The sequence below is a fragment of the Aulonocara sp. 'chitande type north' Nkhata Bay genome, linkage group LG8 (genome assembly GCF_057382095.1).
Source record: "Aulonocara sp. 'chitande type north' Nkhata Bay isolate Kocher_YH1m ecotype deep benthic linkage group LG8, A_spYH_male_GT1.1, whole genome shotgun sequence".
Lineage (NCBI taxonomy): Eukaryota > Metazoa > Chordata > Actinopteri > Cichliformes > Cichlidae > Aulonocara > Aulonocara sp. 'chitande type north' Nkhata Bay.
Window position 1 is genome coordinate 24,102,826 of NC_141351.1, and position 23,976 is coordinate 24,126,801.

At 42.4% G+C, this 23,976-nt stretch overlaps 2 protein-coding genes and 1 long non-coding RNA gene across 6 annotated transcripts; 1 reads left to right on the forward strand and 2 right to left on the reverse strand.

The window, feature by feature from the left end:
* The first annotated feature begins 809 nt into the window (after positions 1–809).
* Positions 810–14,297, forward strand: hid1b (HID1 domain containing b). 4 transcript variants are annotated; one of them, XM_086304448.1, is made up of 19 exons: positions 810–949; positions 2,731–2,880; positions 3,874–4,038; positions 5,753–5,872; positions 7,893–7,999; positions 8,677–8,793; positions 9,084–9,327; positions 9,415–9,471; positions 9,558–9,698; positions 10,439–10,529; positions 10,644–10,795; positions 11,980–12,058; positions 12,145–12,309; positions 12,389–12,610; positions 12,730–12,872; positions 12,953–13,036; positions 13,128–13,219; positions 13,850–14,008; positions 14,092–14,297. In XM_086304448.1, the coding sequence occupies exons 1-19, from the start codon at positions 884–886 to the stop codon at positions 14,153–14,155; spliced, it is 2,418 nt and encodes an 805-aa protein (XP_086160574.1). In that variant the 5' UTR covers positions 810–883; the 3' UTR covers positions 14,156–14,297. The 4 variants fall into 4 exon arrangements, with proteins under 4 accessions (XP_086160574.1, XP_086160576.1, XP_086160575.1 ...); XM_086304450.1 differs by having other exon boundaries at positions 9,084–9,318; XM_086304449.1 differs by having other exon boundaries at positions 12,730–12,869; positions 14,092–14,296.
* On the reverse strand, positions 13,412–18,908 carry LOC147323838 (proton channel OTOP3-like). Its single transcript, XM_086304452.1, has 7 exons — positions 18,388–18,908; positions 18,171–18,307; positions 16,485–16,543; positions 16,245–16,393; positions 15,414–16,090; positions 14,911–15,069; positions 13,412–14,822 (listed from the first exon to the last, which is right to left on the reverse strand). The coding sequence occupies exons 1-7, from the start codon at positions 18,767–18,769 to the stop codon at positions 14,652–14,654; spliced, it is 1,734 nt and encodes a 577-aa protein (XP_086160578.1). The 5' UTR covers positions 18,770–18,908; the 3' UTR covers positions 13,412–14,651.
* A 3,411-nt stretch (positions 18,909–22,319) lies between these two features.
* LOC147323839 (uncharacterized) lies at positions 22,320–23,686 on the reverse strand. The gene is made up of 2 exons (XR_015130844.1): positions 23,312–23,686; positions 22,320–22,577 (listed from the first exon to the last, which is right to left on the reverse strand). It is a non-coding gene; the product is annotated as an uncharacterized LOC147323839 (long non-coding RNA).
* Positions 23,687–23,976: the final 290 nt, after the last annotated feature.

Genomic DNA, 23,976 nt, shown 5'->3' on the forward strand with positions numbered 1-23,976 from the left:
TTTTATTTTACTTTGTGATATTCGGTTGGTTTTCTCTTATTTTATCTACATATATTTATATTTATATTTGTTAGCATATAAAACCCTTATTGTTTTATTGTTTATTTGGTATTATTAATGTGCCTTTAATTCGTTAATACTGAATCTATTTATTTGTTTGTTTACTTGTTTTGTGGCATTTTTTTAGCTAACGTGCTTGTAATGCATTCGTAGATATTCGGATAATTTCCATGTTTCCCATTTCCAATTCTCTCAGTGTTTAACCACAAAACTTTTCATTATTATTTTATTCATTTTTTAAAATAACTTTTTAAATAAAGTATTTTATTCATTTGTTCAGTTTGCTATGAAACGGCTTATAAAAGAGTTTGTCTTCTCGTGTCTGTCCTACAAAAACTCTTCTTTTTGGGAGGTTTACTAAATGTTTGGGAATTTTCCATGAAATTATAAGAAAAAAATCCATATTGCAATATTCCTACGAAAATGCATACACGGATATTACAGCATCTCCCTGTTTCTTCATAAAGCAGCTTAGCTTCTTTATTTAAGATTTAAGTTGAAGTGTAGGTTATTTTATTCCACTTTATTGTGCTTGGGTTTCTTCGAGGGGGCTTTATACGTGGCTTTAGCTTCCTCCCAGTTTTGCACAGGCTGATTTTTACTCTGGATTTATGTATCATTTACTTTCACAAATATTCATACTTGTTTTTAGTACAAACAAATAATGAAATGTGTGTTTGAATTAAACACACGCTGGAAGCAGCATGAGCGTGATTTTTCCGAGCTGCACCTGAACGCAGTGGCCTCACAGCGCTGTGGATGAGGCAGATTATCCTCCCTGTGGATCCAGGCAGGCAGGCAGCAGGTGGCTGGAGACAGAAATATGGGAAACGCAGACAGCAAACTTCACTTCAGGAAAGCGGTGGTCCAGCTGACAACCAAAACTCAGGTCGGGGTTTGTTTTCTTTAAAAGGTGACATGAGGAAAGTTCCGCTGAGCGTTTGGCTTTTAGCGTTAGTGGAGATGTGGAGATAAAGTTGGAGTGCCAGATGGCAGCGTACGTCACACAAAGTGGAGAGAAAAACCTGAAAAAAATCATTGGAGTTATTTCATAAACGAGGATTTTTAAACAGAAAGCAAGCTTGCCTCTCAGAATACGGATTTTCTTCTTTTTCTTATGCAGTCTGAGGGACTCCAAACAGTCATTTTGGACTTTGTCTGTGACGTCTGTGACGTGATCCTTTAATATGCAGATGGGAATATTAAAGATTGCATCAGTTTTGGGCCAGCAGTTGTTTCTCTGGCTGACAGGTGTGTTTAAAGGTAACAGGGCTGGACGGGACAGCTGCAACGTTAATCGATTGGTCGAGTGATCGAAACTGATCCAGGTGGTGTGTGGGTGGTGGTTTGCTGTAGCGTGAAACAGATGTTAGGTCAGCTGCTGGTAAAGCTGGAATCTGGGTGTTTATGGGCTCATATGGTCTCTTGTGTTCGAAGCAGAAGTGATTGGTTGATTAGCTAAAATAGACAAAAAAGAATCAATTTTCAAGTATATTTATCCTGGGTTAAACCTGCATCATCTTTATTTTTCAGTGTTGGTCAGACTGAAGGAGATCTTTAAAGAACTGACTTTGTCTGATTAATCAACTGTTTGCTTAGACATCAGAGTCCACAGACACTCCTGCCTGACCTCGTCTGTCAGCCTGGGGCTCAGAGCACATCTGTGATGTCGTCCCACCTCGATCCCATCTCTGGCTCCTTCAGCACACCTCACCGCTGTCTCACATGACTTCCTCATTCAGCACCACAGTTCCTCGCTTATCCTTATCCTTTCTCTGATCCACAAAGACACAGCCAAGCTCCTTGTGAACTTCTCTTTACTTCTCCATCAATACTCTCGAAGTGCACTCTGCTGGGCTCTTTCTCGGCATTACTGCTGCTCACTGATCGTCACCTCTCTTCTTAACCTAGCTTCAACAACTCTGTCCCATATCTTCATGCTACAGCTCATCAGCTACATCCCTCTGTGGTGTTGTACACTGAGAACTGAGAATTTATGAGATTATGAACACAGAAAAGTACATTCTGATTGGCTAGACTATCAGTGATGGAGTAGCCTCCCCAGAGCTTGGAAAACTTGACAGAGGATGGAACAAAAGAAGAGCTTTTGGGATGCAAGAGGCTTAGAGAGCTGTTCCTGAAATAAATTACAGAAAGCTGCCTCAGAGAGTTCAGGCTGTGCTGAGGAATAAAGCCAGTAACACCAAATATTTACTGTCAAACTCTGTTTTTGCCTCTTATAACATGTTTGCAGATGTTTCCATAGGTCACTGCTCCTATTTCCTATGGAAATTATGAAGAAATGAAGGGTGACTCAAAACGTTTGAGATCTTTTTATGTCCAGCTTTTTTTTATTTAGCTTTGAAATGGTTAATTAGTTAATGGGAAAATAAAATCACTAAGTTATCAATAATGTAAATGTTGTTAATTCATTCAGTTGATTGACAGAGAATTAAATGTGTTACTCTATGTGAATAATTTGGATAAGCTTGTTGATCCTTGGTTATGTTTTCTGTCGGCCATGAAGCAAAAAGGAAAGATCGTACCTCCTCATCAACACAATGTATTTAGCAGCAGATGAGCCACACACACACACACACACACACACACACACACACACACACACACACACACACACACTGATGTTAGTGTGCGTTTCCTCTCCTGCAGCCCGTCGAAGCCTCAGACGACGTGTTCTGGGATCAGTTCTGGGTGGACTCCTCCACCACGGTTCAGGATGTTTTCGCTCTGGTTCCTGCGGCAGAGATCAGAGCCGTCAGAGAGGAGTCTCCGTCAAACCTGGCAACCCTCTGCTACAAGGTAACCTGACATCCTCAGGACTGGGGCAAGCGTGACTCAGTATCAGGACTGAGGGTGTAATCGTCTTGTTTCTGAGTCAGTTTAGAGTTTTTTGCACAGACTTACTTTCAGTCTTAAACTGCTGTATAAATCAGTTTTACTCCCACATGGAATGAAACCTTAAACACTCTGCCCTGTGTCAGCCCTCTCTCACATGTTTAAGGCTTCTTAGGACATCTTCTGTCTGATCTTTGTTGCCACCAGCTGCGAGGACTTCTGTACATTGCTTTAGAGCAGCTTTTGTCCATCCTGGATACAGTCGGAGACAAAGGAATGCAGCTGTTTGTTGTTCCCACAGTTTGATGGCAAAGGTCAAACGTCATTTATAGAAATGCAGAAAAACAGAGAAACTAAGTCTGAAGATCATTTGGTAGTTTAAGGTTTTAAAGGGCAGACAGCTGCTTTGGTGACTGGTTGAAGGTCATGTGACAAAAAGATGTGCTTTTAAAAACTCCTGAGGTTTTATTTGGTTCATGTGGAACGACCCATGCTTTTCACCATAACCTCAAAGAAGTAGCTGCTGGACAGAAACAGCTGCAAGTATTAATGTATTTTAGTGCAGCTACAAAGGCTAGCTGGTCAGAAGATATGCTATTGAAGATTTTCTGCATTTATTTGTCATGCATGATGGTCACACTGATTGGGGTTGGGGTCCGAACCCAATTTGCTGACATAGTTTTACACTTACAAGTACGATGAAGTCACGTAGAGTTTAGAAGAATGAGCCGCTGTAATAAAAACAAGCTCAAACTAATGAGTCCACTCACCAATCAGAAGCTTGATGCTTCAGTCGCCTGGTGAAAATAGAATTTTCCAACACTTTTTGTGGCCTTTAAATAAAATGATGATTGACAGGTAAAACAGGCACCTCGGGTGAATAAATAAGAGTAGACTTTTGTCTGTCTTGGTTATTTCATCTCATATTTGCACGATACTTGTGTTGGTTTTTCCCAGGCGGTGGAGAGGCTGGTCCGGGGAGCAGACTCCGGCTGCCCCTCTGAGAAGGAGCGCCAGACCGTGTTGAACTGCACGCGCCTGCTCACCCGCATCCTGCCCTACATCTTCGAGGATGCCGACTGGAGGGGCTTCTTCTGGTCCACCATCCCCGGCCGAGCGGGGGTACGGCACTGACATCTTTTAATGTATTCATCTACGTGGCTGTTTTTAGTCTTACCTATACTGGCCATTTTATTTATTCCAAGTAAAAACACCAAATATTTGCAGCTTTATTGTCACATATCATTGAAATGATGATATTTATATATTTTGCAGGTATTAGTTTGGTAGCTGATTAAATGCTTTTAGTAACTTTTCAAACAAAAGTAGAGACAGAAAAGTCAGAATCTATAGTTCATAAAACTGATCTTTGCAAAAGAAGAAGAGGAAGAGGGGAAAAGGGAGAAAGTTATTTAAGAACTCCTGCCACGTCTCAGAAAAAGCATTTGGAGGAAATCTTTTAGCTTGCAGACAGTTTGTTAGGTTTAATCTGTCGGCTCTGCGGATATCTGAGGACTTGAGCCTCTCTGATATCTCCACCTTTAATAATCTGCGCCGGTTCAAAGCGATGGGTCCATCTGATTTTCAGAACAGACTCTGCAGTGTGAGATGAGATTGCTGATGCTTTGACGTGTCTGTCCAAATCCCTCCTCTCCCTGCCTTCCCCCCGTTTCCCACCTAGGGCTGCTGGGTCTCTGGTTACCCGGTCGGCAGGGGACTGCGTCCAAACACTGCCCATATTGTGTCTCCTGCTCTTTCTGGCCAGCGGTTGAATTTAGAAGGGATTGAATGTCTCTTAATGAAAGTGGGAGACTGAAATAAAGTGCAGAGCAGCTGCTGGTTGGAGCAGGCTGATTACTCAGTATTGTATGAATGAAACGACTCTGTGTGGCTAACGGATGGTTGAACTCTTATATTTGATTATGGATTTATGCTGTGGAAAGATACAAGTGGACAGTGTTTGGAAAAACCTGTGTATGTGGTTTAGAGTTAAATGTGATGACCCATCCATCATTTTCTTGTCTGTTTGCTCAACATGAAGCTAAAACCAGCAGCTAGGTAGCTTAGCCTTGAATAAAGTATAGCATAAAATGTCAGTTTAACTCATAATTGATCTTTCCAGGACACAAAGTTAGACGTAATAAGAATGACTTTTGGTTTATTTGGGTTATGTAGATTATGCATGCTTTTTGGAGTGACAGCAGCTACACTCCAGGTGTTTCCTCCATTTTCAGGGATCCTGCTGAGTCAGCCAGTGACTTGAGTTAACCAATAGCAGTACTCATCTTTTAACTCAAGACATGAGAGAAAAAAAGCACATTTTTGGAAGCTGGTCCACCAAATAAACAAAAGAATTAGACCTTTTTTGACACACTACACTCACGGGGTGATGAGCTGTCTGTCACACAGAAAAGCTTTACTGTCCTGTTCTTATGGGGACCATAATTTCAAAGATAATCATTGTGCTGTAGTCAATAAAATGTAAAGCAAGCAATTAACCCTATAATGTCATCAGGAATAATATCGCTGAGTTGATATAGCAAAGGAAATGAGGGTAATTTTCCCAAAGGTTTCTATAGGACTAGACTTGACCGGAGTATACGCCCCCTGCTGGCCATAATAAAGAATCAACTTTAAGTTGATGGGCCATTGGCTTTACGCTACATGTTACTTTCTATATACAGTCTGTGATTTAAAGCAACTAATTGGGACTTAAGTGACATAAAAAACAACTCTGAAATGGATCCAGAGCGGCACAAAAACAACAAATTGACTTACCAGCAACGATACAGTAAAAGTACCATAAGAGTCACAGCCTCAGCTCTTCTCCCTCCAGCACTTGGACCACGATGCTGATGACGAAGGTCGGCCTCTGGCTGAGTCCCTGCTGCTGGCCATTGCTGACCTGCTCTTCTGTCCAGATTTCACCATCCAGAGCCACAAGAAGAACAGCCCGGTGAGTCTGGCAACCCCCCGCATCACTGACCATGCAAAAGTAGCCTTACTCATTATGTAGCTGGTCACAGCTGCCCCTCCGTAAGCCTGGTTCTGCCCTGTGTTTCTCCCTGTTAAAAGGGTGTTTTTTCCTTCCCACTGTCAGCGAGTACTTGCTCACAGGAGGCTGTTTGATTGTTGGGTTTGAAATATTTAATTTCTGGGCTTTTAGGGTCTTAACATGGTTTTTGTTAATTAACACTGAAAACAAAAAGTTCAGGTAGATAAAGGATTAGACATATAAAAATATTGACCTGAAGGTGGTTTGGAGTTATGCCTTTCAGAGTCGTGGTTTGTTTGCTTTGTTTTAGCTCTGAATCGACAGGCGTGTCAGCACTTTACAGCTCATATAAAAGAAGTAAGCCTGTTATTTGCTCCCGTGGCAGCACCTCTTAGCGCCGTTATCTCTTAACACAACCTTCTCGGGCGGTAGCTCAAGTTAATGAGTGACTCTGTGGGACGCGAGGAGAGGGGCCATGTTTGGAAAGGGTGGAAACGTCTTTATTGTGCTCAGCAAACATTCAGACGTTTGAGAGACTGGGAGGTGATCTCATCGGATGACTCCTTACTCCTTGCTACCTCACGAGGAAATGTTAAAATCAAGGAAACTGTGCAGGAGAATGTGGAAAATAGCCAGCAGCTGCTGTTTGTTCCCACCTGCCCCAGTGACCTCTGAGGCGTGAAGCAGGCGTGTGCACAAAGAAACACATGGCTGGAGGGAAACCTCATTTGTGCCTTGAATTTCAGCTTTCACTTCCTGGTATGGATTTAGTGATGCAGAGGTCAAAAGCCCCTGCTTGCATCCACAGACCCTCCCGTGTGACACGAGCGGCTAAAACAATGCACAGCACGTAAATAAATGTACTCATGCAGAAAGCTTGCTTGTCTTGTGACCTGAGTAAACACTTTCCTAGTGAGTTTATGGTCTCCATTATGAGTTTTAAGCTTTATTTATTAGAAGTTAATGTTTTTTTTATTGTGGTTCTTTTTAGAATAAATGAAGACAATAAAGGAAGGTATGCATTACGGTATAGTGAGCCTGCAGTGTCCCTCGGTCTCACAGGTTTCAAAAAGAATGAGCAACACTGCTCAGCTTGAGGCTTCTCAGTGCATACACTAATCAGTGGGTGACATGAGGGCTGCTATGTCCATCTTTCACATACAGTCTGTGCGTATCCTATGCTCACCAGAGTAAAAGGATTCAGTGACCTGCTTCCTTTTTGTTTCACTTTCAGATGTTTGGTGTAGGTCCCCGTCCCATACTTGGTTTGGACACTTCTTCAAAGGTCTAAAATAACTTCCTTTCGTAAAGAAAGTGACTTGTGCTGAACGGCTATGCAAAGCTTTTGCTTTTAAAGAGTATCCCACGCTTCAAGAAGAACACCAGAGTTCACTGCGGTTGGCGTTTGACACCAGTGAACTTCATTGTGTGGCGTACGTGGAGCTGTCAGTTCACTTACAGCAGTAGCACCTTGTCACATCTATTCATAAAGCTGTAGTTATCTCTGCGGAGGTGTTACATGCAGATATTGTCAGCGGAGGGCTTAGCTTGGTCCATTTGATGACTTGCATGGTAGAAGTAAGTGTGAACTCAGTCCCGGAGCTCTGTTTAGACCTCCAGCTTTAGCTGTGGACAAGAATCCACGTCTGTGAGTAAATGAGGCTAACACTCCACACACCGCCTCTCCCTCCAGGTGTGAGGCGGGGGGAGGAAAGCTGAGTGTGTGAGAGAAGCTCCTGGCGTCACAAACACACAGACAGTACATTCCTATGAGTCAAGCTCCACCTTTCAGTGACCTCTGTGGCCCCGCCTCGAGAACGACCGTTCCTGCAGAGGTCACGTTTGCAAAGAACTTTCAGCTTCAAGTCAATTCATAATCGATTATCAAACCTGTCGTGAGTTCAGCTCATTAGTAATTTCAGCTCTCGGGGACCTTCGGGAGGAATGTCACTGAATGTTTTACCTGTTGTCTCTGCTGCAGGATACAGCTGATGACATACGAGCCATAGACAGCTGTGAGTACATCTGGGAGGCCGGCGTGGGCTTCGCTCAGGCACCTCCTCTGAACTACGTCCACGACCTGAACAGGTGAGACTTCAGCATCCTTTCAGTGCTGGTCATCGCAGTGTTGGCTCATGTCTGAGCTTACATGTATGTAATCAATACTGATTTGGGCTCCTGCACATGTGGAACTACTGCAAAAAGAAATGTAATCAGAATTAATGTGCCTGGGCTGAGCGTCTCCGTGCGGGAGTCTTTTTGAAATTTTGGATGAATCTGTTTCATTGAAGTCAGTCACATCGATATCCAACCAGTCTTAGCTCCACCTCTGCATCCACACTCGCCCCAAAGAGGCCGTCAAAGTTTTTCTCTCTTTAAACTCTGTTTTTGTCATCCGATCTAGATTTGCTGGTTTCAGCAGGACAAGTGAAGATTAAAAAGATGAATGTGACCAGAAAAAAACCTCACGTGAACAACAAATCAGTATTGAGCGCTCCTGCTTGTGCTCTAACAGCTTCAGCCTGGACGACGAGCCGTTTCTTTTTAATTGCCGTTAACAGAAGAAACAATGTTTGTTTTCTGTATGCAGTAATAAGTAAAGCTGTGCTGCTGAATTTAATCTTCTAAAATGATGAAACCCCCAGATTAGACATCACTACAGATTCCTGATTATAATCATTCTTTTGCTATCTCGCAAATTCAGTTTGTATCAGGCTGAATTCACCTACTAACATCCCTCCATCCTGTGCTAACGCCCTTTCCAGGACAGAGCTGCTGAAGTTACTCCTCACCTGCTTCTCTGAAGCCATGTACCTTCCTCCCTCCGCTGAAAACAAAGTCCTCAACCCCTGGATCTCCTTCTTCTGCTCCACAGCCAACAGGTGACTTTATACCTGACAACACCTCACCAGACGGAGTGAGATAACTTCTCTCCTGTTGAATTGCACTCTCTGCTTCTCTGTTTTAACGTTGAATTTATTAGAAAATCCAAAACCTTTGTGACAGTGAATTCATCCGTCTTAAAAACTAAAAACAGGGAATTCATTTTAAGGAGTGTTTGTAGGTCTGTGTTCAGTAATATTTGACATACAGAGCAGGGGTATACATCACTACAGCCTTTCATTCATCCTCGTTAAGCTTGTGCAGACTCACCTCCACCTGTTTTTCGCAGACACGCCCTGCCTCTGTTCACCTCCCTGCTCAATGTGGTTTGTGCCTACGACCCCGTGGGCTACGGCATCCCGTACAACCACCTGCTGTTCTCAGACTACCGGGAGCAGCTGGTGGAGCAGGCGGTCCAGATCCTTATCGTCACCCTGGAGCACGAGGCTGGCTCAGCCGCCAGCGCCGCCCTCCAGGCCCTGGACCCCTCAACATGTCCCTCAGCTGAGGAGGAGGAACAAGAGGTACATACAGTGAGTAATTAATCCACATATATACAAGTATATTTTTTTTAAGATTATGATTTAAAATATAAACACTGATGCTGATTTATTTTTCAGCCTGGTGGACCTGACAACCTGTTTGTGAATTATCTCTCCAGGATACACAGAGAGGAGGTATTGAAACATCCAGCCGTTCAGCAGCTAACAGCATGATCCCCTGGGATGTTTATGAGTGTGTGTTCTCCTTGTTTGTTCATCAGGACTTGAGCTTTGTCCTTAAAGGTCTGGCTCGGCTGCTCAATAACCCTCTCATCCAGACGTATCTGCCCCGATCCACCAAGAAGATCCAGTTCCACCAGGAGCTGCTGATCCTCTTCTGGAAATTCTGCGACTTCAACAAGGTGCGAGCACGAAATGCAACAGGAAGCCAAGGGATTCTCAGGAAATGAGAATATTTCATCAACAAAAACAGCTGCTCGTGTGCAACCACGGTGGTCAGGTCCTAGTGAACTGAATGTGGAGAGGACAGTGTGTTTGTATGGGACATTACTGATGCTGACTGAAGTTCTTACTGCTAAATAGATAAACAAGCGTAAGTGTGGCCCTCACATGTAACCCTCATTCAAAACATAGTGTTTAAATGGCAGAATGGGGAAAAGGAAATAATCAGGAGAAATGAGAACATTTCGACACAGTCTGTGGTAAAATGCTGCCCCCTGCTGGTGAAGGCTGTGATTACAAAAACACATCATGGTTCTGTGTTTTTCCTTTTTATGATTGGTGTTCATTTCAAGATAAATTTTGTAGTAGTTCGAGAATTAACTGAAAATATTTTTTCCATTTTATTTCCTAAAATGCTGTTACAACGTTAATCTTGAAGACTTTAGTATAATGAAATTAACAATAGTAGTAATAAAAAATAAGATCCTGGATTAAAGTCGTAATTTCACTTTTTTGTGAAAAAAAACTTTATTCTCAAAATAAACAAGAATAATTGAAAAATTTGGTTCCTTCTCAATTTTTTCTTAATGTGGACTTAGTCCTGGTTCGTAGGTGTGTGTGGGGCTGATGAAGTTGTATGTGTGATGGAGTGAAGTGGAGCAAACAAGCCAAACCTGATTTTGTTATTTTTGTGTTTTAGAAATTCCTCTTCTTCGTCCTGAAGAGCAGCGACGTGTTGGACATGTTGATTCCCATCCTCTTCTACCTGAACGATGCCCGAGCGGATCAGTGTGAGTCACGTCTCCGTGCATGCGCGTGCGTGTGAAACAATAAATATAAATCTGTATAAACTGTCATCGCTCCCTGTGTTAAAAACAAAACATTTCCCCTGTGTGCGTCTGCAGCCCGGCTCGGCCTCATGCACATCGGCGTCTTCATCCTGCTGCTGCTGAGTGGAGAAAGAAACTTTGGCGTCCGTCTGAACAAGCCGTACGCTCTCCGTGTGCCCATGGACATTCCTGTGTTCACAGGAACCCACGCCGACCTGCTCATAGTGGTGAGACGTTATGGCGTGAAATAAATGAGAGAATCTATTTCTTTCATTTATCTACGAATGAAGGCAGAAAATCCTGTGTTTGGCAGAAAGAAACCACGGGATGGAGCGCACTCTTGGGTTAGCGAATTATCAGTCACCTGGTAAAACATGCCTGGCTTTACTGGCTTTCTGGATAGTGCTGAGAACTACAGAGTACTAACTGGACATTTCAGTCAGGCAAGTTTTAACCTCTGTAGTAGATCCAGAAAGACACGGTCCGTTTTGTGTCTGGACCAGGGGTATCAAACCCCAGTGCTTGAGGGCCGGTGTCCTGAAACTCTTCCATGTGTCCCTGCTGCAGCACACCTGAATTAAACTGACTGCATGCTGAGGTGGCAACACCCAACCCTGCTCAAGTACATTTAAATAGATGTAAGAGTTTGGAAAAATGTACTTCTAAAAGTACTTTTATTGCACCATGTTCATTCACTCCTGGGCGTCTGTAACATGAATCAAGTAGCTGAACTGCATCCTCAGCATGCAGTCAGCTTCATTAGAGTCTTGCTAATGATCTACTAATTTTAGTAGGTCATTAAAGCAGCCCTCGACGACTGGAGTTTGACACCTGTGGTCCAGACTGGATATAAAAGATGGATGTGTGCAGGATTCTTATGCAGTTATCAGCTAACGATAGCAAACTTGGTTAACGATGCACATTTACAGATATTTAATTGGTGATAACAAAGTACCAAAAGCATTTATGGGTTGGCAGTGTAGAGTTCAGAGGCTCCAGTTAATGGAGCTCAGGCCTTGCAGGGAGGTAGATCCCAGGTGCCTGCTAGCGTCCGATCCTCCAACTTTCAGCTTTACCAGTATCTGTGGATGGTTCCTGTGACTGCAGCAGGTATTTAATTAATGCAGAAAGACAAATTGCAGCAACAACCACAAAAAACAAAAAAACATTTTATTTGACCTGGAATAAAACATTTTCCCTCTTTTTAATTGTAGCTAAATGTCATGTACATTCTGGTCTTGCATTTTCAATTAAACGCTCTCCTAAAGATCTCAGGACATCATAGTTTTTTGCGTTTTTATAAGACAGACAGGATATTTTTTGTGGTTTGACTTTGTGATGGAAGCTTGAGTGTTTTTACTTTCGTTTTCAGTCTCCACTGAGTTTGTTCCAAGTACTTTGTCATGTTTAGATCTTCCACAAAATCATCTCCAGCGGACACCAGCGTCTCCAGCCTCTGTTCGACTGCCTGCTCACCATCATAGTGAACAGTGAGTATTACAGTGCAAATGCTGCCCCCTGGTGGAGGAGCAACAGAGCTGCTTGAGCCTTGGGATGACCTTTTGTGCTTCCACAGTTTCACCTTACCTGAAGAGCCTGTCCATGGTGGCAGCCAACAAACTGCTTCACCTCCTGGAGGCCTTCTCCACGCCCTGGTTCCTCTTCTCCTCACTGCAGAACCACCACCTGGTCTTCTTCCTGCTGGAGGTCTGCAACAACATCATCCAGTATCAGTTTGATGGTGAGAACGCAGACACAGGCTCATCGGTTTGCAGGTCACGGCTTTTGCCCAAATAACAATCTGAACCCTCCTTTCACAGGTAACTTCAACCTGGTGTACGCCATCATCCGTAAGCGAAACGTTTTCCACCAGCTGGCCAACCTGCCGTCCGATACCACGTCTATTCAGAGGGCCCTGCAAAAGAAGAGGAGGACGGGAATCTCTAGGGCGAACTCTGTAGAGAATGAGTCCATGGAGGGCTCCAGACCTGCTGTACCCGCCGAGCCCGGCACACTCAAAGCCAGCTTAGAGGCCACTCCAGGTAGGAAGTAAGAAGTAGAATTTCAAATAACGAGGATTTTTACTTAGTCTATATCTGGGGTTTCCAAAAACATCGAACTGTTCCTTTAAAGGCCTTCTTCATGTCATCATGTGTTGTAGGAATCGATAAGATAACAGAGAAGTCTCAGGTGAGTCAGGATGGAACGATGATCACTGTGCCACATTTGGACTCTCCGCACACGTCTAAAAGCAGCATCGCAGCCGGAGCCAGCGACAGCGAGTCTGAGAGAGATCACGAGGTGGTGAGCAGATGGCTCGTCTCTCTCACACACACACAGAAGTTTAGTTGCTGCAGTTAAAGTGGTTTATTTTTTGGTGTTAGGTTAACCGCATGCAGTCGGAGTCGGCGAGGAGTCGACTGTCGAGCGTCTCATCAACGGCTGCGTGGAGCGCTAACTCCGACTGGGTCAGAACAAATCCTTCATCTGCTCACATTTACCTTCTACCTTCTGCTCCGTGGGTGTATTTTCTGTCATGTGACGTCCTCCATCATTTAGGTCTCCTCGTGGAAGGCCAAACTTCCCCTGCAGACGATCATGAGGTTGCTGCAAGTCCTGGTTCCCCAGGTGGAGAAGATTTGCATCGACAAGTAGGAAATCCCTCAGATTTTAAACTAAACTATGCATTATGTGATAACTAATGAATACCTGTATTAGTTAATGAGCAGCACCAGGCAGGGTTGGAAGAAATGAACCAAAACTGTCTTAATGCAAAGTTATTGTCTGTGACCTGGAATGTTATTATAATAGATTAACATGAGCCCGCCTACAGTTTTAACAGAATTCATTCAGAACTTTTTGAGCCATCGTGTTTACAGACACACACCTGCAAACACAACCTCCTCCTCGAGGTAATTATTGAATCGTGAAGCTTTCGTTTCTGCCTGCAGTTGTTTTGTTTGACCTGTAAGCTTCACTTCTATATTTGATCTCTGAAAACATAAATTAAACATAAATGACCTCATTTATGTGTCTGTATGACATTTAATACAACGAGCGTGCACTTTTCTTTGAAGAAATGAAATTTGTTGCACTTCTGATTGAAAAGTTATTTTTGCAGAACAGGTTCACTTTAATAAACTCATTTCTGTGGAGCATCAAACATGTTAATTTAAACAGTAGCACTTTTTACAGATTTATCACATAAAAGTTACTATTGATTCTTTGCATTTAGACGTCAGATTTATTCTCAGTGTCTCGCGGTTTATTGTCGTCCTCAGGGGTCTGACTGACGAGTCGGAAATCCTCAAGTTCCTGCAGCACGGCACACTCGTGGGTCTCCTACCCGTCCCCCACCCCATCCTCATCAGGAAGTACCAAGCCAACGCTGGCACGGCCATGTGGTTCCGCACATACATTTGGGGCGTCATCTACTTACGGTAAATAAACCTGCCTGTATTCTTTGGGATGTGTTCAGTGAACTCCTCTATTAGCGTTTTGGTTTTTTTCTTTCTTCCCACAGTAATGTTGACCCTCCGATCTGGTACGACACCGACATCAGGCTGTTTGAGATCCAGAGGATTTAGAGGAGCTGCTGGTTTATCTTCCTCACACCTGAACCGTTATTAAAAATCAGGACGGCTCATTCTTGATGCCAAGTAATGTAAAGATGAAGAATGTGTAAATGTGTCCAATTAAAGGAAAAATGTTAATATCTGGCAGTTTTGTAGGACATTTATTTATTTTGCCAAAAACGTGAGTGCTTGTTGCTCCGATGTGTGACGACAGGAAGGTAAAAGTCTTTAAAATAATCTCATCAGAGACCCCGGGGTCCTGAATCTGCTGCTCTACCAATATATCTGCCTAAAACTTTAAAAATGCTTTTTTTTTTTTTTTTTTTTTTTTAATAAACGTGCATATATCAGGACGCACAGGCCAGAAGACTGCGAGGTGCTGTCATCTCCATATTTTAAACAACATGAAGTTCTATGATGAGGGGCGAGCTTGTTCTTGAGTTGGTTTGTGTATTCAGTAATCCGGTTTTTGGATCGTGTAGTCTAACAGGGATGGAGTCTGTGCGTGTCATGCAGAGATGAGCAGCTCCGTTAAAGCTGCCACCGAGTGCATCCTGTAGAAGACGCTGAGCGGCTGACCCAAATTCATCATAATAAACCAAGTGGTGAAGCCGAAGAACTCTTTTCCCAGGCCGTTCTCGAACTGCGGGTGGACTCCAAATGCAGGAATCAGCCACAGCTAAAGAAGAGGGAACATCTACGTGTTATTCAAATACTGAACATTTTAAAATATTCTTTCAAAACAGGTTCATAAAACACAGTAGTACCATGATATTTGAGAGAATGAGGAAAGCGCAGATCTCTTGTCTCACTCTTTTGGCCCAGGGTTTTGTTGCCCCCTGCTCCTGGACTGTAGGGGGCGCTGATATTTTGGCCTCCAGTAGAGATATATCTGTCTTTTTGTTCTCTTGTGCTTTTTTCTTCATCTGTAAAAGAGTTTTAATATAAATATGAAAAATTTTAATGCCTTTCAACACATCAGTAAAATGTACAGGGGCTCTGAGGTGCACAAAAAGAACCATTTCAGAACATATTTAAGAAAAGAAAAAACAAAACAAAAAAAAACAAGAAAGCAGCAAAAATAATCCCAAAACATGACAGGAAACCAAAAAAAAAAAAAACCCCACAATATACAATATATAAACTAAGATGACATTTGAGAAAACAATATTTCAGAAAAGGTTATTTAGGACAATGTAACAATATTAAAAATGAAACTTCAGTACTTCTGAGTTACACCTCAGAGCTACTATATGAAGAAAAAAAATACTTTGAAAATACTGCTCATCTGCTTCTTCTTCTTCTTCTTCTTGATGCTGAGGTGTGGGTGTCTGTGGAGGCCTTCAATGATGAAGATGTTCTGGAGGATGAGCTCCAGCAGACTCAAGAGGGAGTAGGACAGATCCAGTTCCCCCAGAGGGCCATCGGTGCCTATGCCCAAAGCTGCCACCACGGAGAAGTAGGACAGAGCGAGCTGGCCCAGGGCCGCCGCCATCAGGAGGACCACATCCAGCCTACGAGAGGGATTAGGCCCCACTTCGCGTGCCCTACTCTCTAACCTTTGGACTATTAGCCCGACCAGAGAGCAGAGAGACATGATGGGCATGACGACTAAATGATAGCCATAAAATATGAAGAAGGCGGTGAGGCGAAACTCCGGCTGGCTCACATAGACCTGATAGAGAACGAAGGCAGTCACTCCTGCAGCCAGAACCAGGCCCCCAAACACGAGGCCCAATGTGATCCCACCTGTGCACACAATATACAGGGTCTTCTTCTCTGTGACGTGGTGATCTGGACCCGTTATGCGGCCCACGTTCTTCCACATCACATAGATCAAGCAGCCTGCCATCAGGTAGTATTCTATGTTGAAGGGAAAAAAGATTTCAAAGCCCTTCCTGAAGGCGAGGCAGGCTGTGCTCGCGTTGCACTGACAGGTTGAATTCCCTGCAGGAAGGAAGAGAACTTTAAATACATTCCTTTTAGTTTTGCATCCATCTTGCAGCTACATTAGTAAGTCGTATGTCATAATTGAATAAAGTGAGCTCAACCATACAACCTTAGGATCCTGAGTGAATGTGGCCTTTCTTGCAGTAACTACCTGCTAAGTCTGAGCTGTCCCTATCAGGTGTGTCGTCATCAGCGAGGCCGTTTCGTTTTCCCAGCTCGATCTCCACGTGGATGTTGTCCTCTGTCACGGCGTTCAGCCACAGCAGTAGATCAGTGGAGAGGATCATCATCAGTCCAGACCTGCAAACCTAAAGTTAGAAATCTCTTTCTCAAAGTAGCAGGTGTATGAAAAAAAATGCATGATTTATATAGCGAATTTAGTAATGCGCACCTTGTGATTATCTTGTGTCTGTGAATGCAGTCTTTGGAGTGAGCCCACAGTAAATATGTCTACAAAAGGAACAAAAGTTTGGTTATTCAAAAAGGACACACCCGAAATGACGGCAAGCTTGTTTTCAAGTCAGGGAGGGTGGAGAGGAAAGGTGAAGGTATGTAACAGAAAATAGCCGACATATGATCTGAAATCTTAACGTGAAAGGGACAAAGATGAGCCCGAGGAAGAGCACCTGACTTAAAGTGAACAGCAAAGAATGAGAAAAGTTTCGTCAAAGCTGTCAAAGCTGCATCCTTCTACTAGAATACTCAGTGGACCCAAAAGCCTTTCCTTATAATAAGGATTATTTTGAACTCAAATTCATGCAAAGCTCTAGTAGAGTTCAAGAGTGAAAATATGGAGCTAGAATAAATCTGGTCACAGAAATAATTAGATGGTTATTAGCAATATCTGCTCACTCACTGGAACAGCTGCAGTCTCCTACAGCCTGTGACTGCACAGTAAATTACACATAAAGTACATAAATGATTACTCTAAAGTTAAACCTAAGGCAAAAGTGCCTTAAATCCACTTCTCCTTTATTCCCTGATAGAAAAGTCCATCTGCATGTAAGAGAAAATGAGCATAATGTTCACTTCATGTTGGACCTGAGATCAAGTTTTAATCATTCATTTCATCAGTTTCAGGTCTTAATATCTAATTGACAAGTATTTTGAGTGCAATTAATACAATATTAAAGTAATAAAAAATCCACAGCTGCAACATCAAAGATATACCCACATCAATAAATTCATAAATTTAGCCCAATAACTGCCCATCGTGTACATGAAGTGTCATTTCACGAGTACAGTCACTTTCGATATACAACCCGTGAACTGCTACGCTACTTAAAAGGGATTTTAATGCTTACTTGAGTAAAAAGTCCGAGTACTTTTTTCCACTTTGCAGAAGAACTGTGCATCACAAGATTATGTTTCACTTTTTATGAGCTCCACTTTTCACCGCCTATCGTGAGCTTGAAAACTGTGGTTTGCGCACCATTTCTTCCCACTTCTTAACAATCTGACTAAATATTCAGACTTCCTGTGACCCCTGGATGTGCTGGGCACCTCCCCGGCATTGATTCACCTGTTGAAACTCCAAGGTCACGTGTCGTGGGCGTTTTGACCCACGCGTCGGAGCGGTGTTTCGAAACACCTGCGCTTCTAAACGTGAATATCCCATCCCTGTCCATCGCCAAGGACACGGATTTAAGCACCAACAGAAACACCTTCCTTAATGTTGGCTTTACTTTTTCTGGAGAAAACTTGCTTTTCAAATGCTGTCCAGTCGTCCAATATTTGGAATATAATGACTAATCTCACCATTTTCTTGATTTGGAGTCAACAGGTAAAATTGGCTGAAGCGCAGGTGAAATAATCCCTAGAATGCCTGCTGACCTGTGCTGCCTTGGCCACAGAAATGAGAAAGTCTTAGAAATTTGATCCGTTTACTTAGTTTCTCTTCATCAAATTACTTGAACGTCTTTGAATCAGATAATGAAATAAAATATTCATTTTCATGAGATGACTGATTGGTCTAAGTGTAGAAAAGATAAGCACTTTTTTCTGTTTAGCTCCAGCACTTAGCTTCCTGCACTCTCAGTAACAACTTGCACCAGTTCAGCCTGCCTTCGGATTTTACCTGCAGAGTGAGAAAAGGAGCCTCCATGAACGGTGAAATCAGCGTTGCAGCAGGCTTGCACTCCCTCGTACTCATCAAATAACCGACCCTGAAGACAAGCAGCAGCAGGCTGAAGGCAGCAAAGAGCAGGAGAGCCACTGTGACATGAAAGCGCTGTTAGAAAATCCAAGCACACCCTGTGAGCAGTCTGCTTTAAAGATCGAACACGGGAACTTACGGATGACAGGGACCCCCCCGGCGTGGTGGTCTCTGTGCGGGCTTATATCCGGATGTCTCCTGGCCCACAGCAGGTACCAGAACATCCAGATCAGGCTGATCCCCATGAGCACCAGCAGGAACACCTCAGGCTCCTGGTGGCTCAGACCCTCAGGGTTGAAGTTTTCGCCGATCACCAGAGCGGTTCCCAGCAGAACCACATTGAGACCCACCAAACCAGAGATTAGGCGTCTCCCACTGGGAACCCACAGCAGCACCGGGTCCAGCTCCTGTTCATGAGTCTGATGATGGTCTGAGCTCTGGAGAGGTTCACTAGTGGGATTTTCAGGTGTCCCACAGACAGTATCCAGCTCCAAGTCTCCAGCATCACGATCCGTGCTCATGCTTCTTCCTCTTGTCTTCAAAAGACACTTGTTTCCTTTCCTTTCAGCTGAAGTTCAGCGTGGAGACATGCGTCTGACAGGGCGCGACAGTCCTCTAATGCGCCTTCCCACGGCTCCCACACGGCTGTAGGTGTGGTCATGATTTTAACACACCTACACAGGAAATGCATCATATTTACTTTGCAAACTGGTCCTTTATTCACCTGCTGAGCAATTCGGACAAAGTTTACTTAATAGAAAAATTAATGAATTATTAATTTAAAAAAACTAACAATCTAATCTAAAGGCTTGTAAGTGGTGTTTGTCAGTACACAGCATTACAGAACTGAAATGTATGAACCTGCCCTCTGCCAACAAGTAGAGTTTACAAACAAGCCGCAACAGGACCTGACTTAAGTGTGTGACGCCATTCTTATCGCTTCGCCGCTTCGAGCTGCTGTAATGGTTGAGTGGGAACGATAACCCGATCAGCTGATTATTTTTATTTTCACTGTTTAATGACACAAAGCTGTCTGCTTGCTGTGCATGGAGGGCCAAAGTATGTGCATTATTAAATACATTTTTTAATTCTTCATTTAGACAATAGCCTACAAATGTATTAACTCATTACTAAATATTTCAAATCACAAACGGATTTCACAAAAAATAATTAAACTCTCCACAAAAACCTAATTCCATAAAGCATTAAAAGAAACAGAACTTCAAGATCTTTAAAAAAACCAATTTAAAAAAGAGAAATAAGTAAATGGATTTAAAAATCAAAGATTTATTTGTGACATAAAAATGGTGAGTCCACTCCTCATCTGCAAATCCATTTCCTCACTGCGTGTCCCTTTCCTGTTAGCTCATCATATTAACCCTCTGACAATGCAAAGAGCAGAGATGACACAAGTGTAACATTTCCAGCCTCTTCAAAATCAGATATCTTGATGAATATAAAAAATTTACACTTTCGAAGCAGGAAGTGCACACCAGTCATCAAAAGTTTGGTAACACGAGTGCTGTAAAGATTTGCAGGGTCAACCAGCACACAGGAAGAAAGTTTGCATTCTTTGTAAAATGCTGGATCATGTATGATTTGTCTGAGACCATGTGTCATCATATGGGGATATTACAATATGGCAGCTTTGCACTATGCTGTAAAATAAACCCATTGTCCTCGTATGAGACCACGTCTTTGTGCTCAAAGATGATCCTGAGCTCTTATACAGTGGGGCAAAAAAGTATTTAGTCAGCCACCGATTGTGCAAGTTCCCCCACTTAAAATGATGACAGAGGTCAGTAATTTGCACCAGAGGTACACTTCAACTGTGAGAGACAGAATGTGAAAAAAAAACCATGAATCCACATGGTAGGATTTGTAAAGAATTTATTCGTAAATTAGGGTGGAAAATAAGTATTTGGTCACCTCAAACAAGGAAAATCTCTGGCTCTCACAGACCTGTAACGTCTTCTGTAAGAAGCTTTTCTGTCCCCCACTCGTTACCCGTATGAATGGCACCTGTTTGAACTCATCATCTGTATAAAAGACACCTGTCCACAGCCTCAAACAGTCAGACTCCAAACTCCGCCATGGCCAAGACCAAAGAGCTTTCGAAGGACACCAGGAAAAGTATTGTAGACCTGCACCAGACTGGGAAGAGTGAATCTACAATAGGCAAGCAGCTTGGTGTGAAAAAATCAACTGTGGGAGCAATCATCAGAAAATGGAAGACATACAAGACCACTGATAATCTCCCTCGATCTGGGGCTCCACGCAAGATCTCATCCCGTGGGGTCAAAATGATCATGAGAACGGTGAGCAAAGATCCCAGAACCACACGGGGGGACCTGGTGAATGACCTGCAGAGAGCTGGGACCAAAGTAACAAAGGTCACCATCAGTAACACACTACAACGGCAGGGAATCAAATCCCGCAGTGCCAGACGTGTTCCGCTGCTGAAGCCAGTGCATGTCCAGGCCCGTCTGAAGTTTGCCAGAGAGCACATGGATGATACAGCAGAGGATTGGGAGAATGTCATGTGGTCAGATGAAACCAAAGTAGAACTTTTTGGTATAAACTCAACTCGTCGTGTTTGGAGGAAGAAGAATACTGAGTTGCATCCCAAGAACACCATACCTACTGTGAAGCATGGGGGTGGAAACATCATGCTATGGGGCTGTTTTTCTGCCAAGGGGACAGGACGACTGATCCGTGTTAAGGACAGAATGAATGGGGCCATGTATCGTGAGATTTTGAGCCAAAACCTCCTTCCATCAGTGAGAACTTTGAAGATGAAACGAGGCTGGGTCTTCCAACATGACAATGATCCAAAACACACCGCCCGGGCAACAAAGGAGTGGCTCCGTAAGAAGCATTTGAAAGTCCTGGAGTGGCCTAGCCAGTCTCCAGACCTCAACCCCATAGAAAATCTGTGGCGGGAGTTGAAAGTCCGTGTTGCTCGGCGACAGCCCCAAAACATCACTGCTCTCGAGAAGATCTGCATGGAAGAATGGGCCAAAATACCAGCTACTGTGTGTGCAAACCTGGTAAAGACCTATAGTAAACGTTTGACCTCTGTTATTGCCAACAAAGGTTATGTTACAAAGTATTGAGTTGTATTTTTGTTATTGACCAAATACTTATTTTCCACCCTGATTTACGAATAAATTCTTTACAAATCCTACCATGTGGATTCATGGATTTTTTTTTTTTTTTTTTTTTCACATTCTGTCTCTCACAGTTGAAGTGTACCTCTGGTGCAAATTACTGACCTCTGTCATCATTTTAAGTGGGGGAACTTGCACAATCGGTGGCTGACTAAATACTTTTTTGCCCCACTGTACTTACAAGGTCCAACTAATCTCAAGTAGCAGAAATTAAAAATACAAACAGCAAACGCGGTTTAGCTGTTAGGAGGATCTGTAACCAGTCAAAGCGGTGATTTTCACATATATTGCAAGAATCTTAACTTTCCCACAGCTTTAGGCAGCATTTCAGCATCTAACAGCTCTTTTTAAAATCTTAAATAGCTGATTTAATTCTACTGGAGTCAATGGTTATCATTGGTAGAAACATTTGATCACTCTTCTTTGATGAGTGATCTCTCCCATTGACAAAATGTCCAGAGGAACTGAACTTTTGGGCATATTGTTACCTGGAAATTAATTATTTCAATAAGACATTTTTTGATTTTCTTTTTATTTCTCTCACATTATTTTCAGCCTTAGCAAGCAGAAAAACAAACACTGTAAACTATCTACCAATCATCACAGAAATTATTATTCAGACAGGCATTATTCTTGGGAGTTTGAGAACATAAGCTGAAAAGAAATGCCAGTTAAGCTTGACAGCGGTGTTCTTTGATGTCTGCTGAATATAACTAAAGTTTAGTAGTCACATTCACCTGCTCTGTACATTAAAATTCAGTATGACTAGTGATCGGTCGATCTGCACATGTATGATCTAATGCAAAATGGAAAAAAAGAAAAAAAAAAAAAAGGAAAACAATCATTCATTTATGTAAAAACCTTTACTCCTCTGAAATATAACTCATGAAATAAGTTATCATTTTTGAATGATTTTTAATTGTGCGTTAAAGCAGAAAGACATTAGGAGGTAAAGCAGAGGACGCAGAGTCGAACATGACTGAGGCGGTCTCTCCTGCATGAAGTCCAGGTTGCAGGTTTTCCAGTGTGGGTGCCAGATGCCAAAAAGCTAACACCAAGTGCTGTCAAAGCCATAACATCCTCCATGAACATGATATGGAACAGATGCAGGTGTGTCCTTATCACCCAGAGCAGTCCAAGTTGTCAAGAACAAGCAAACCTACAAACACAAATCAATTGAAAATGTAAACATCAGCCAAAATATCAGCAGGGATTTACTAACTTTATGACCTCTGTGAAAATTATTTCCACATCATTTATTGTATTGATCTCAACATTCAGGGCCTTTATTGGGACAGTCCCTACAGAGCATACAGAGAAAATTAATAGACTGAATCAATTTCAGCCTTGGTTTTCAATACAAATATATTTTATTAATAACTACGTTTGCCCATGTGTATTTTTGACTGCATATAGGTACTGTAGGTGCAGTTAGTCATTGCAATATACTGAATATTCAATGCGAATATTTGACATACTGTGTCAGAGAGGCTGGGATTAGGTGAACGTGGCTCTTGATGATCATCTATGTCCAGTTTAGAATGAATGTGTGCACTCGTCTAATTAAAACAAATGAACTTAATTCAGCAGCGTGTCATCTCTACTCTTTGCCTTGGCAGATGTTTTAGTTCTATTAACTTTAACTACCAGAAAGCTGTGTGGTAACATCTGGGCAGACAGCATTTTAATCACGAGTTTAAAGGCTGTAGGTTGCCGCCATTGCTCTATATATGTGTATAAATGTAACAGGGCTCAGCGCTTGCTCTGAACGGTGTCAAGCTTTATTTGTGAAGAGCATATTAGCTTACTAAAAACGTACCTATCTAGAACTGCTGGGACGTAATATTTTCATTAGCTAAGGTGATGCTAGTGTTAGCCATGTTAGCATGTTACCTTCTTCAACACTCGGAGCTTCGGCTCTCCATTTCTCTGCAGTCCCGTCATATACTTCTTATCTCCATGTTGTTCAGAGTGTAAAAGCCGAGACTGAATGCCCTTTATATATGTTTAGCAATACAAAGTTATCGGTACAAAAAAAGCACCTTAACAAAACCCAGGTAGTCAGCCTGAGTCTCTGTAACCAATCAGAGAGCTCCTTCCATCACACACCGTGGCTAATTTGCGTTAGTTTTTCTCGAAGGACCATAGTCAAGGAAGTGCTAAATGGAGAAGCTAATCCCAAAACCGAGGGGAGGGATGGCCATTTTGAGTTTGAAAGTAATTTTCTAAATTTAAATTTTAAATTGGTTTTTTAAATTAGCTTTTATTGAGAGCTTATGTTTTTTTGTAAAATCCATTTGAATTATTTATTAATGTATCAATAATTATTTTTGAAATACTGATATATAGTTATTGTTGTTATTTCACATTAAAGAAATAATACATTACTTTTATGATCTCTAAATAAATAAAAGAATAAAAAATATTTAATATGGAGAAATATTTTAAGAATGGGGGATGATGAATGAGCTGAAAGGGCAAAAAAAAAAATGTATTCAAAATTCGATCAAAAATAAATAAATTGCTGATAATTGCCCCAAAGCCACGTCTCTGGGGCA

Coding starts and splice junctions, on each gene's coding strand:
- LOC147323838 (XM_086304452.1), bottom strand. CDS start 18,769: ATGAGCACGGATCGTGATGCTGGAGACTTGGAGCTGGATACTGTCTGT. Junction 18,308..18,387: donor CGGGGGGGTCCCTGTCATCC/GTAAGTTCCCGT, acceptor TTCATGTCACAG/TGGCTCTCCTGCTCTTTGCT. Junction 16,544..18,170: donor CTCCTTTTCTCACTCTGCAG/GTAAAATCCGAA, acceptor TTCCTTTTGTAG/ACATATTTACTGTGGGCTCA.
- hid1b (XM_086304448.1), top strand. CDS start 884: ATGGGAAACGCAGACAGCAAACTTCACTTCAGGAAAGCGGTGGTCCAG. Junction 9,472..9,557: donor CCAGGATACACAGAGAGGAG/GTATTGAAACAT, acceptor TTTGTTCATCAG/GACTTGAGCTTTGTCCTTAA. Junction 14,009..14,091: donor TGGGGCGTCATCTACTTACG/GTAAATAAACCT, acceptor TTCTTCCCACAG/TAATGTTGACCCTCCGATCT.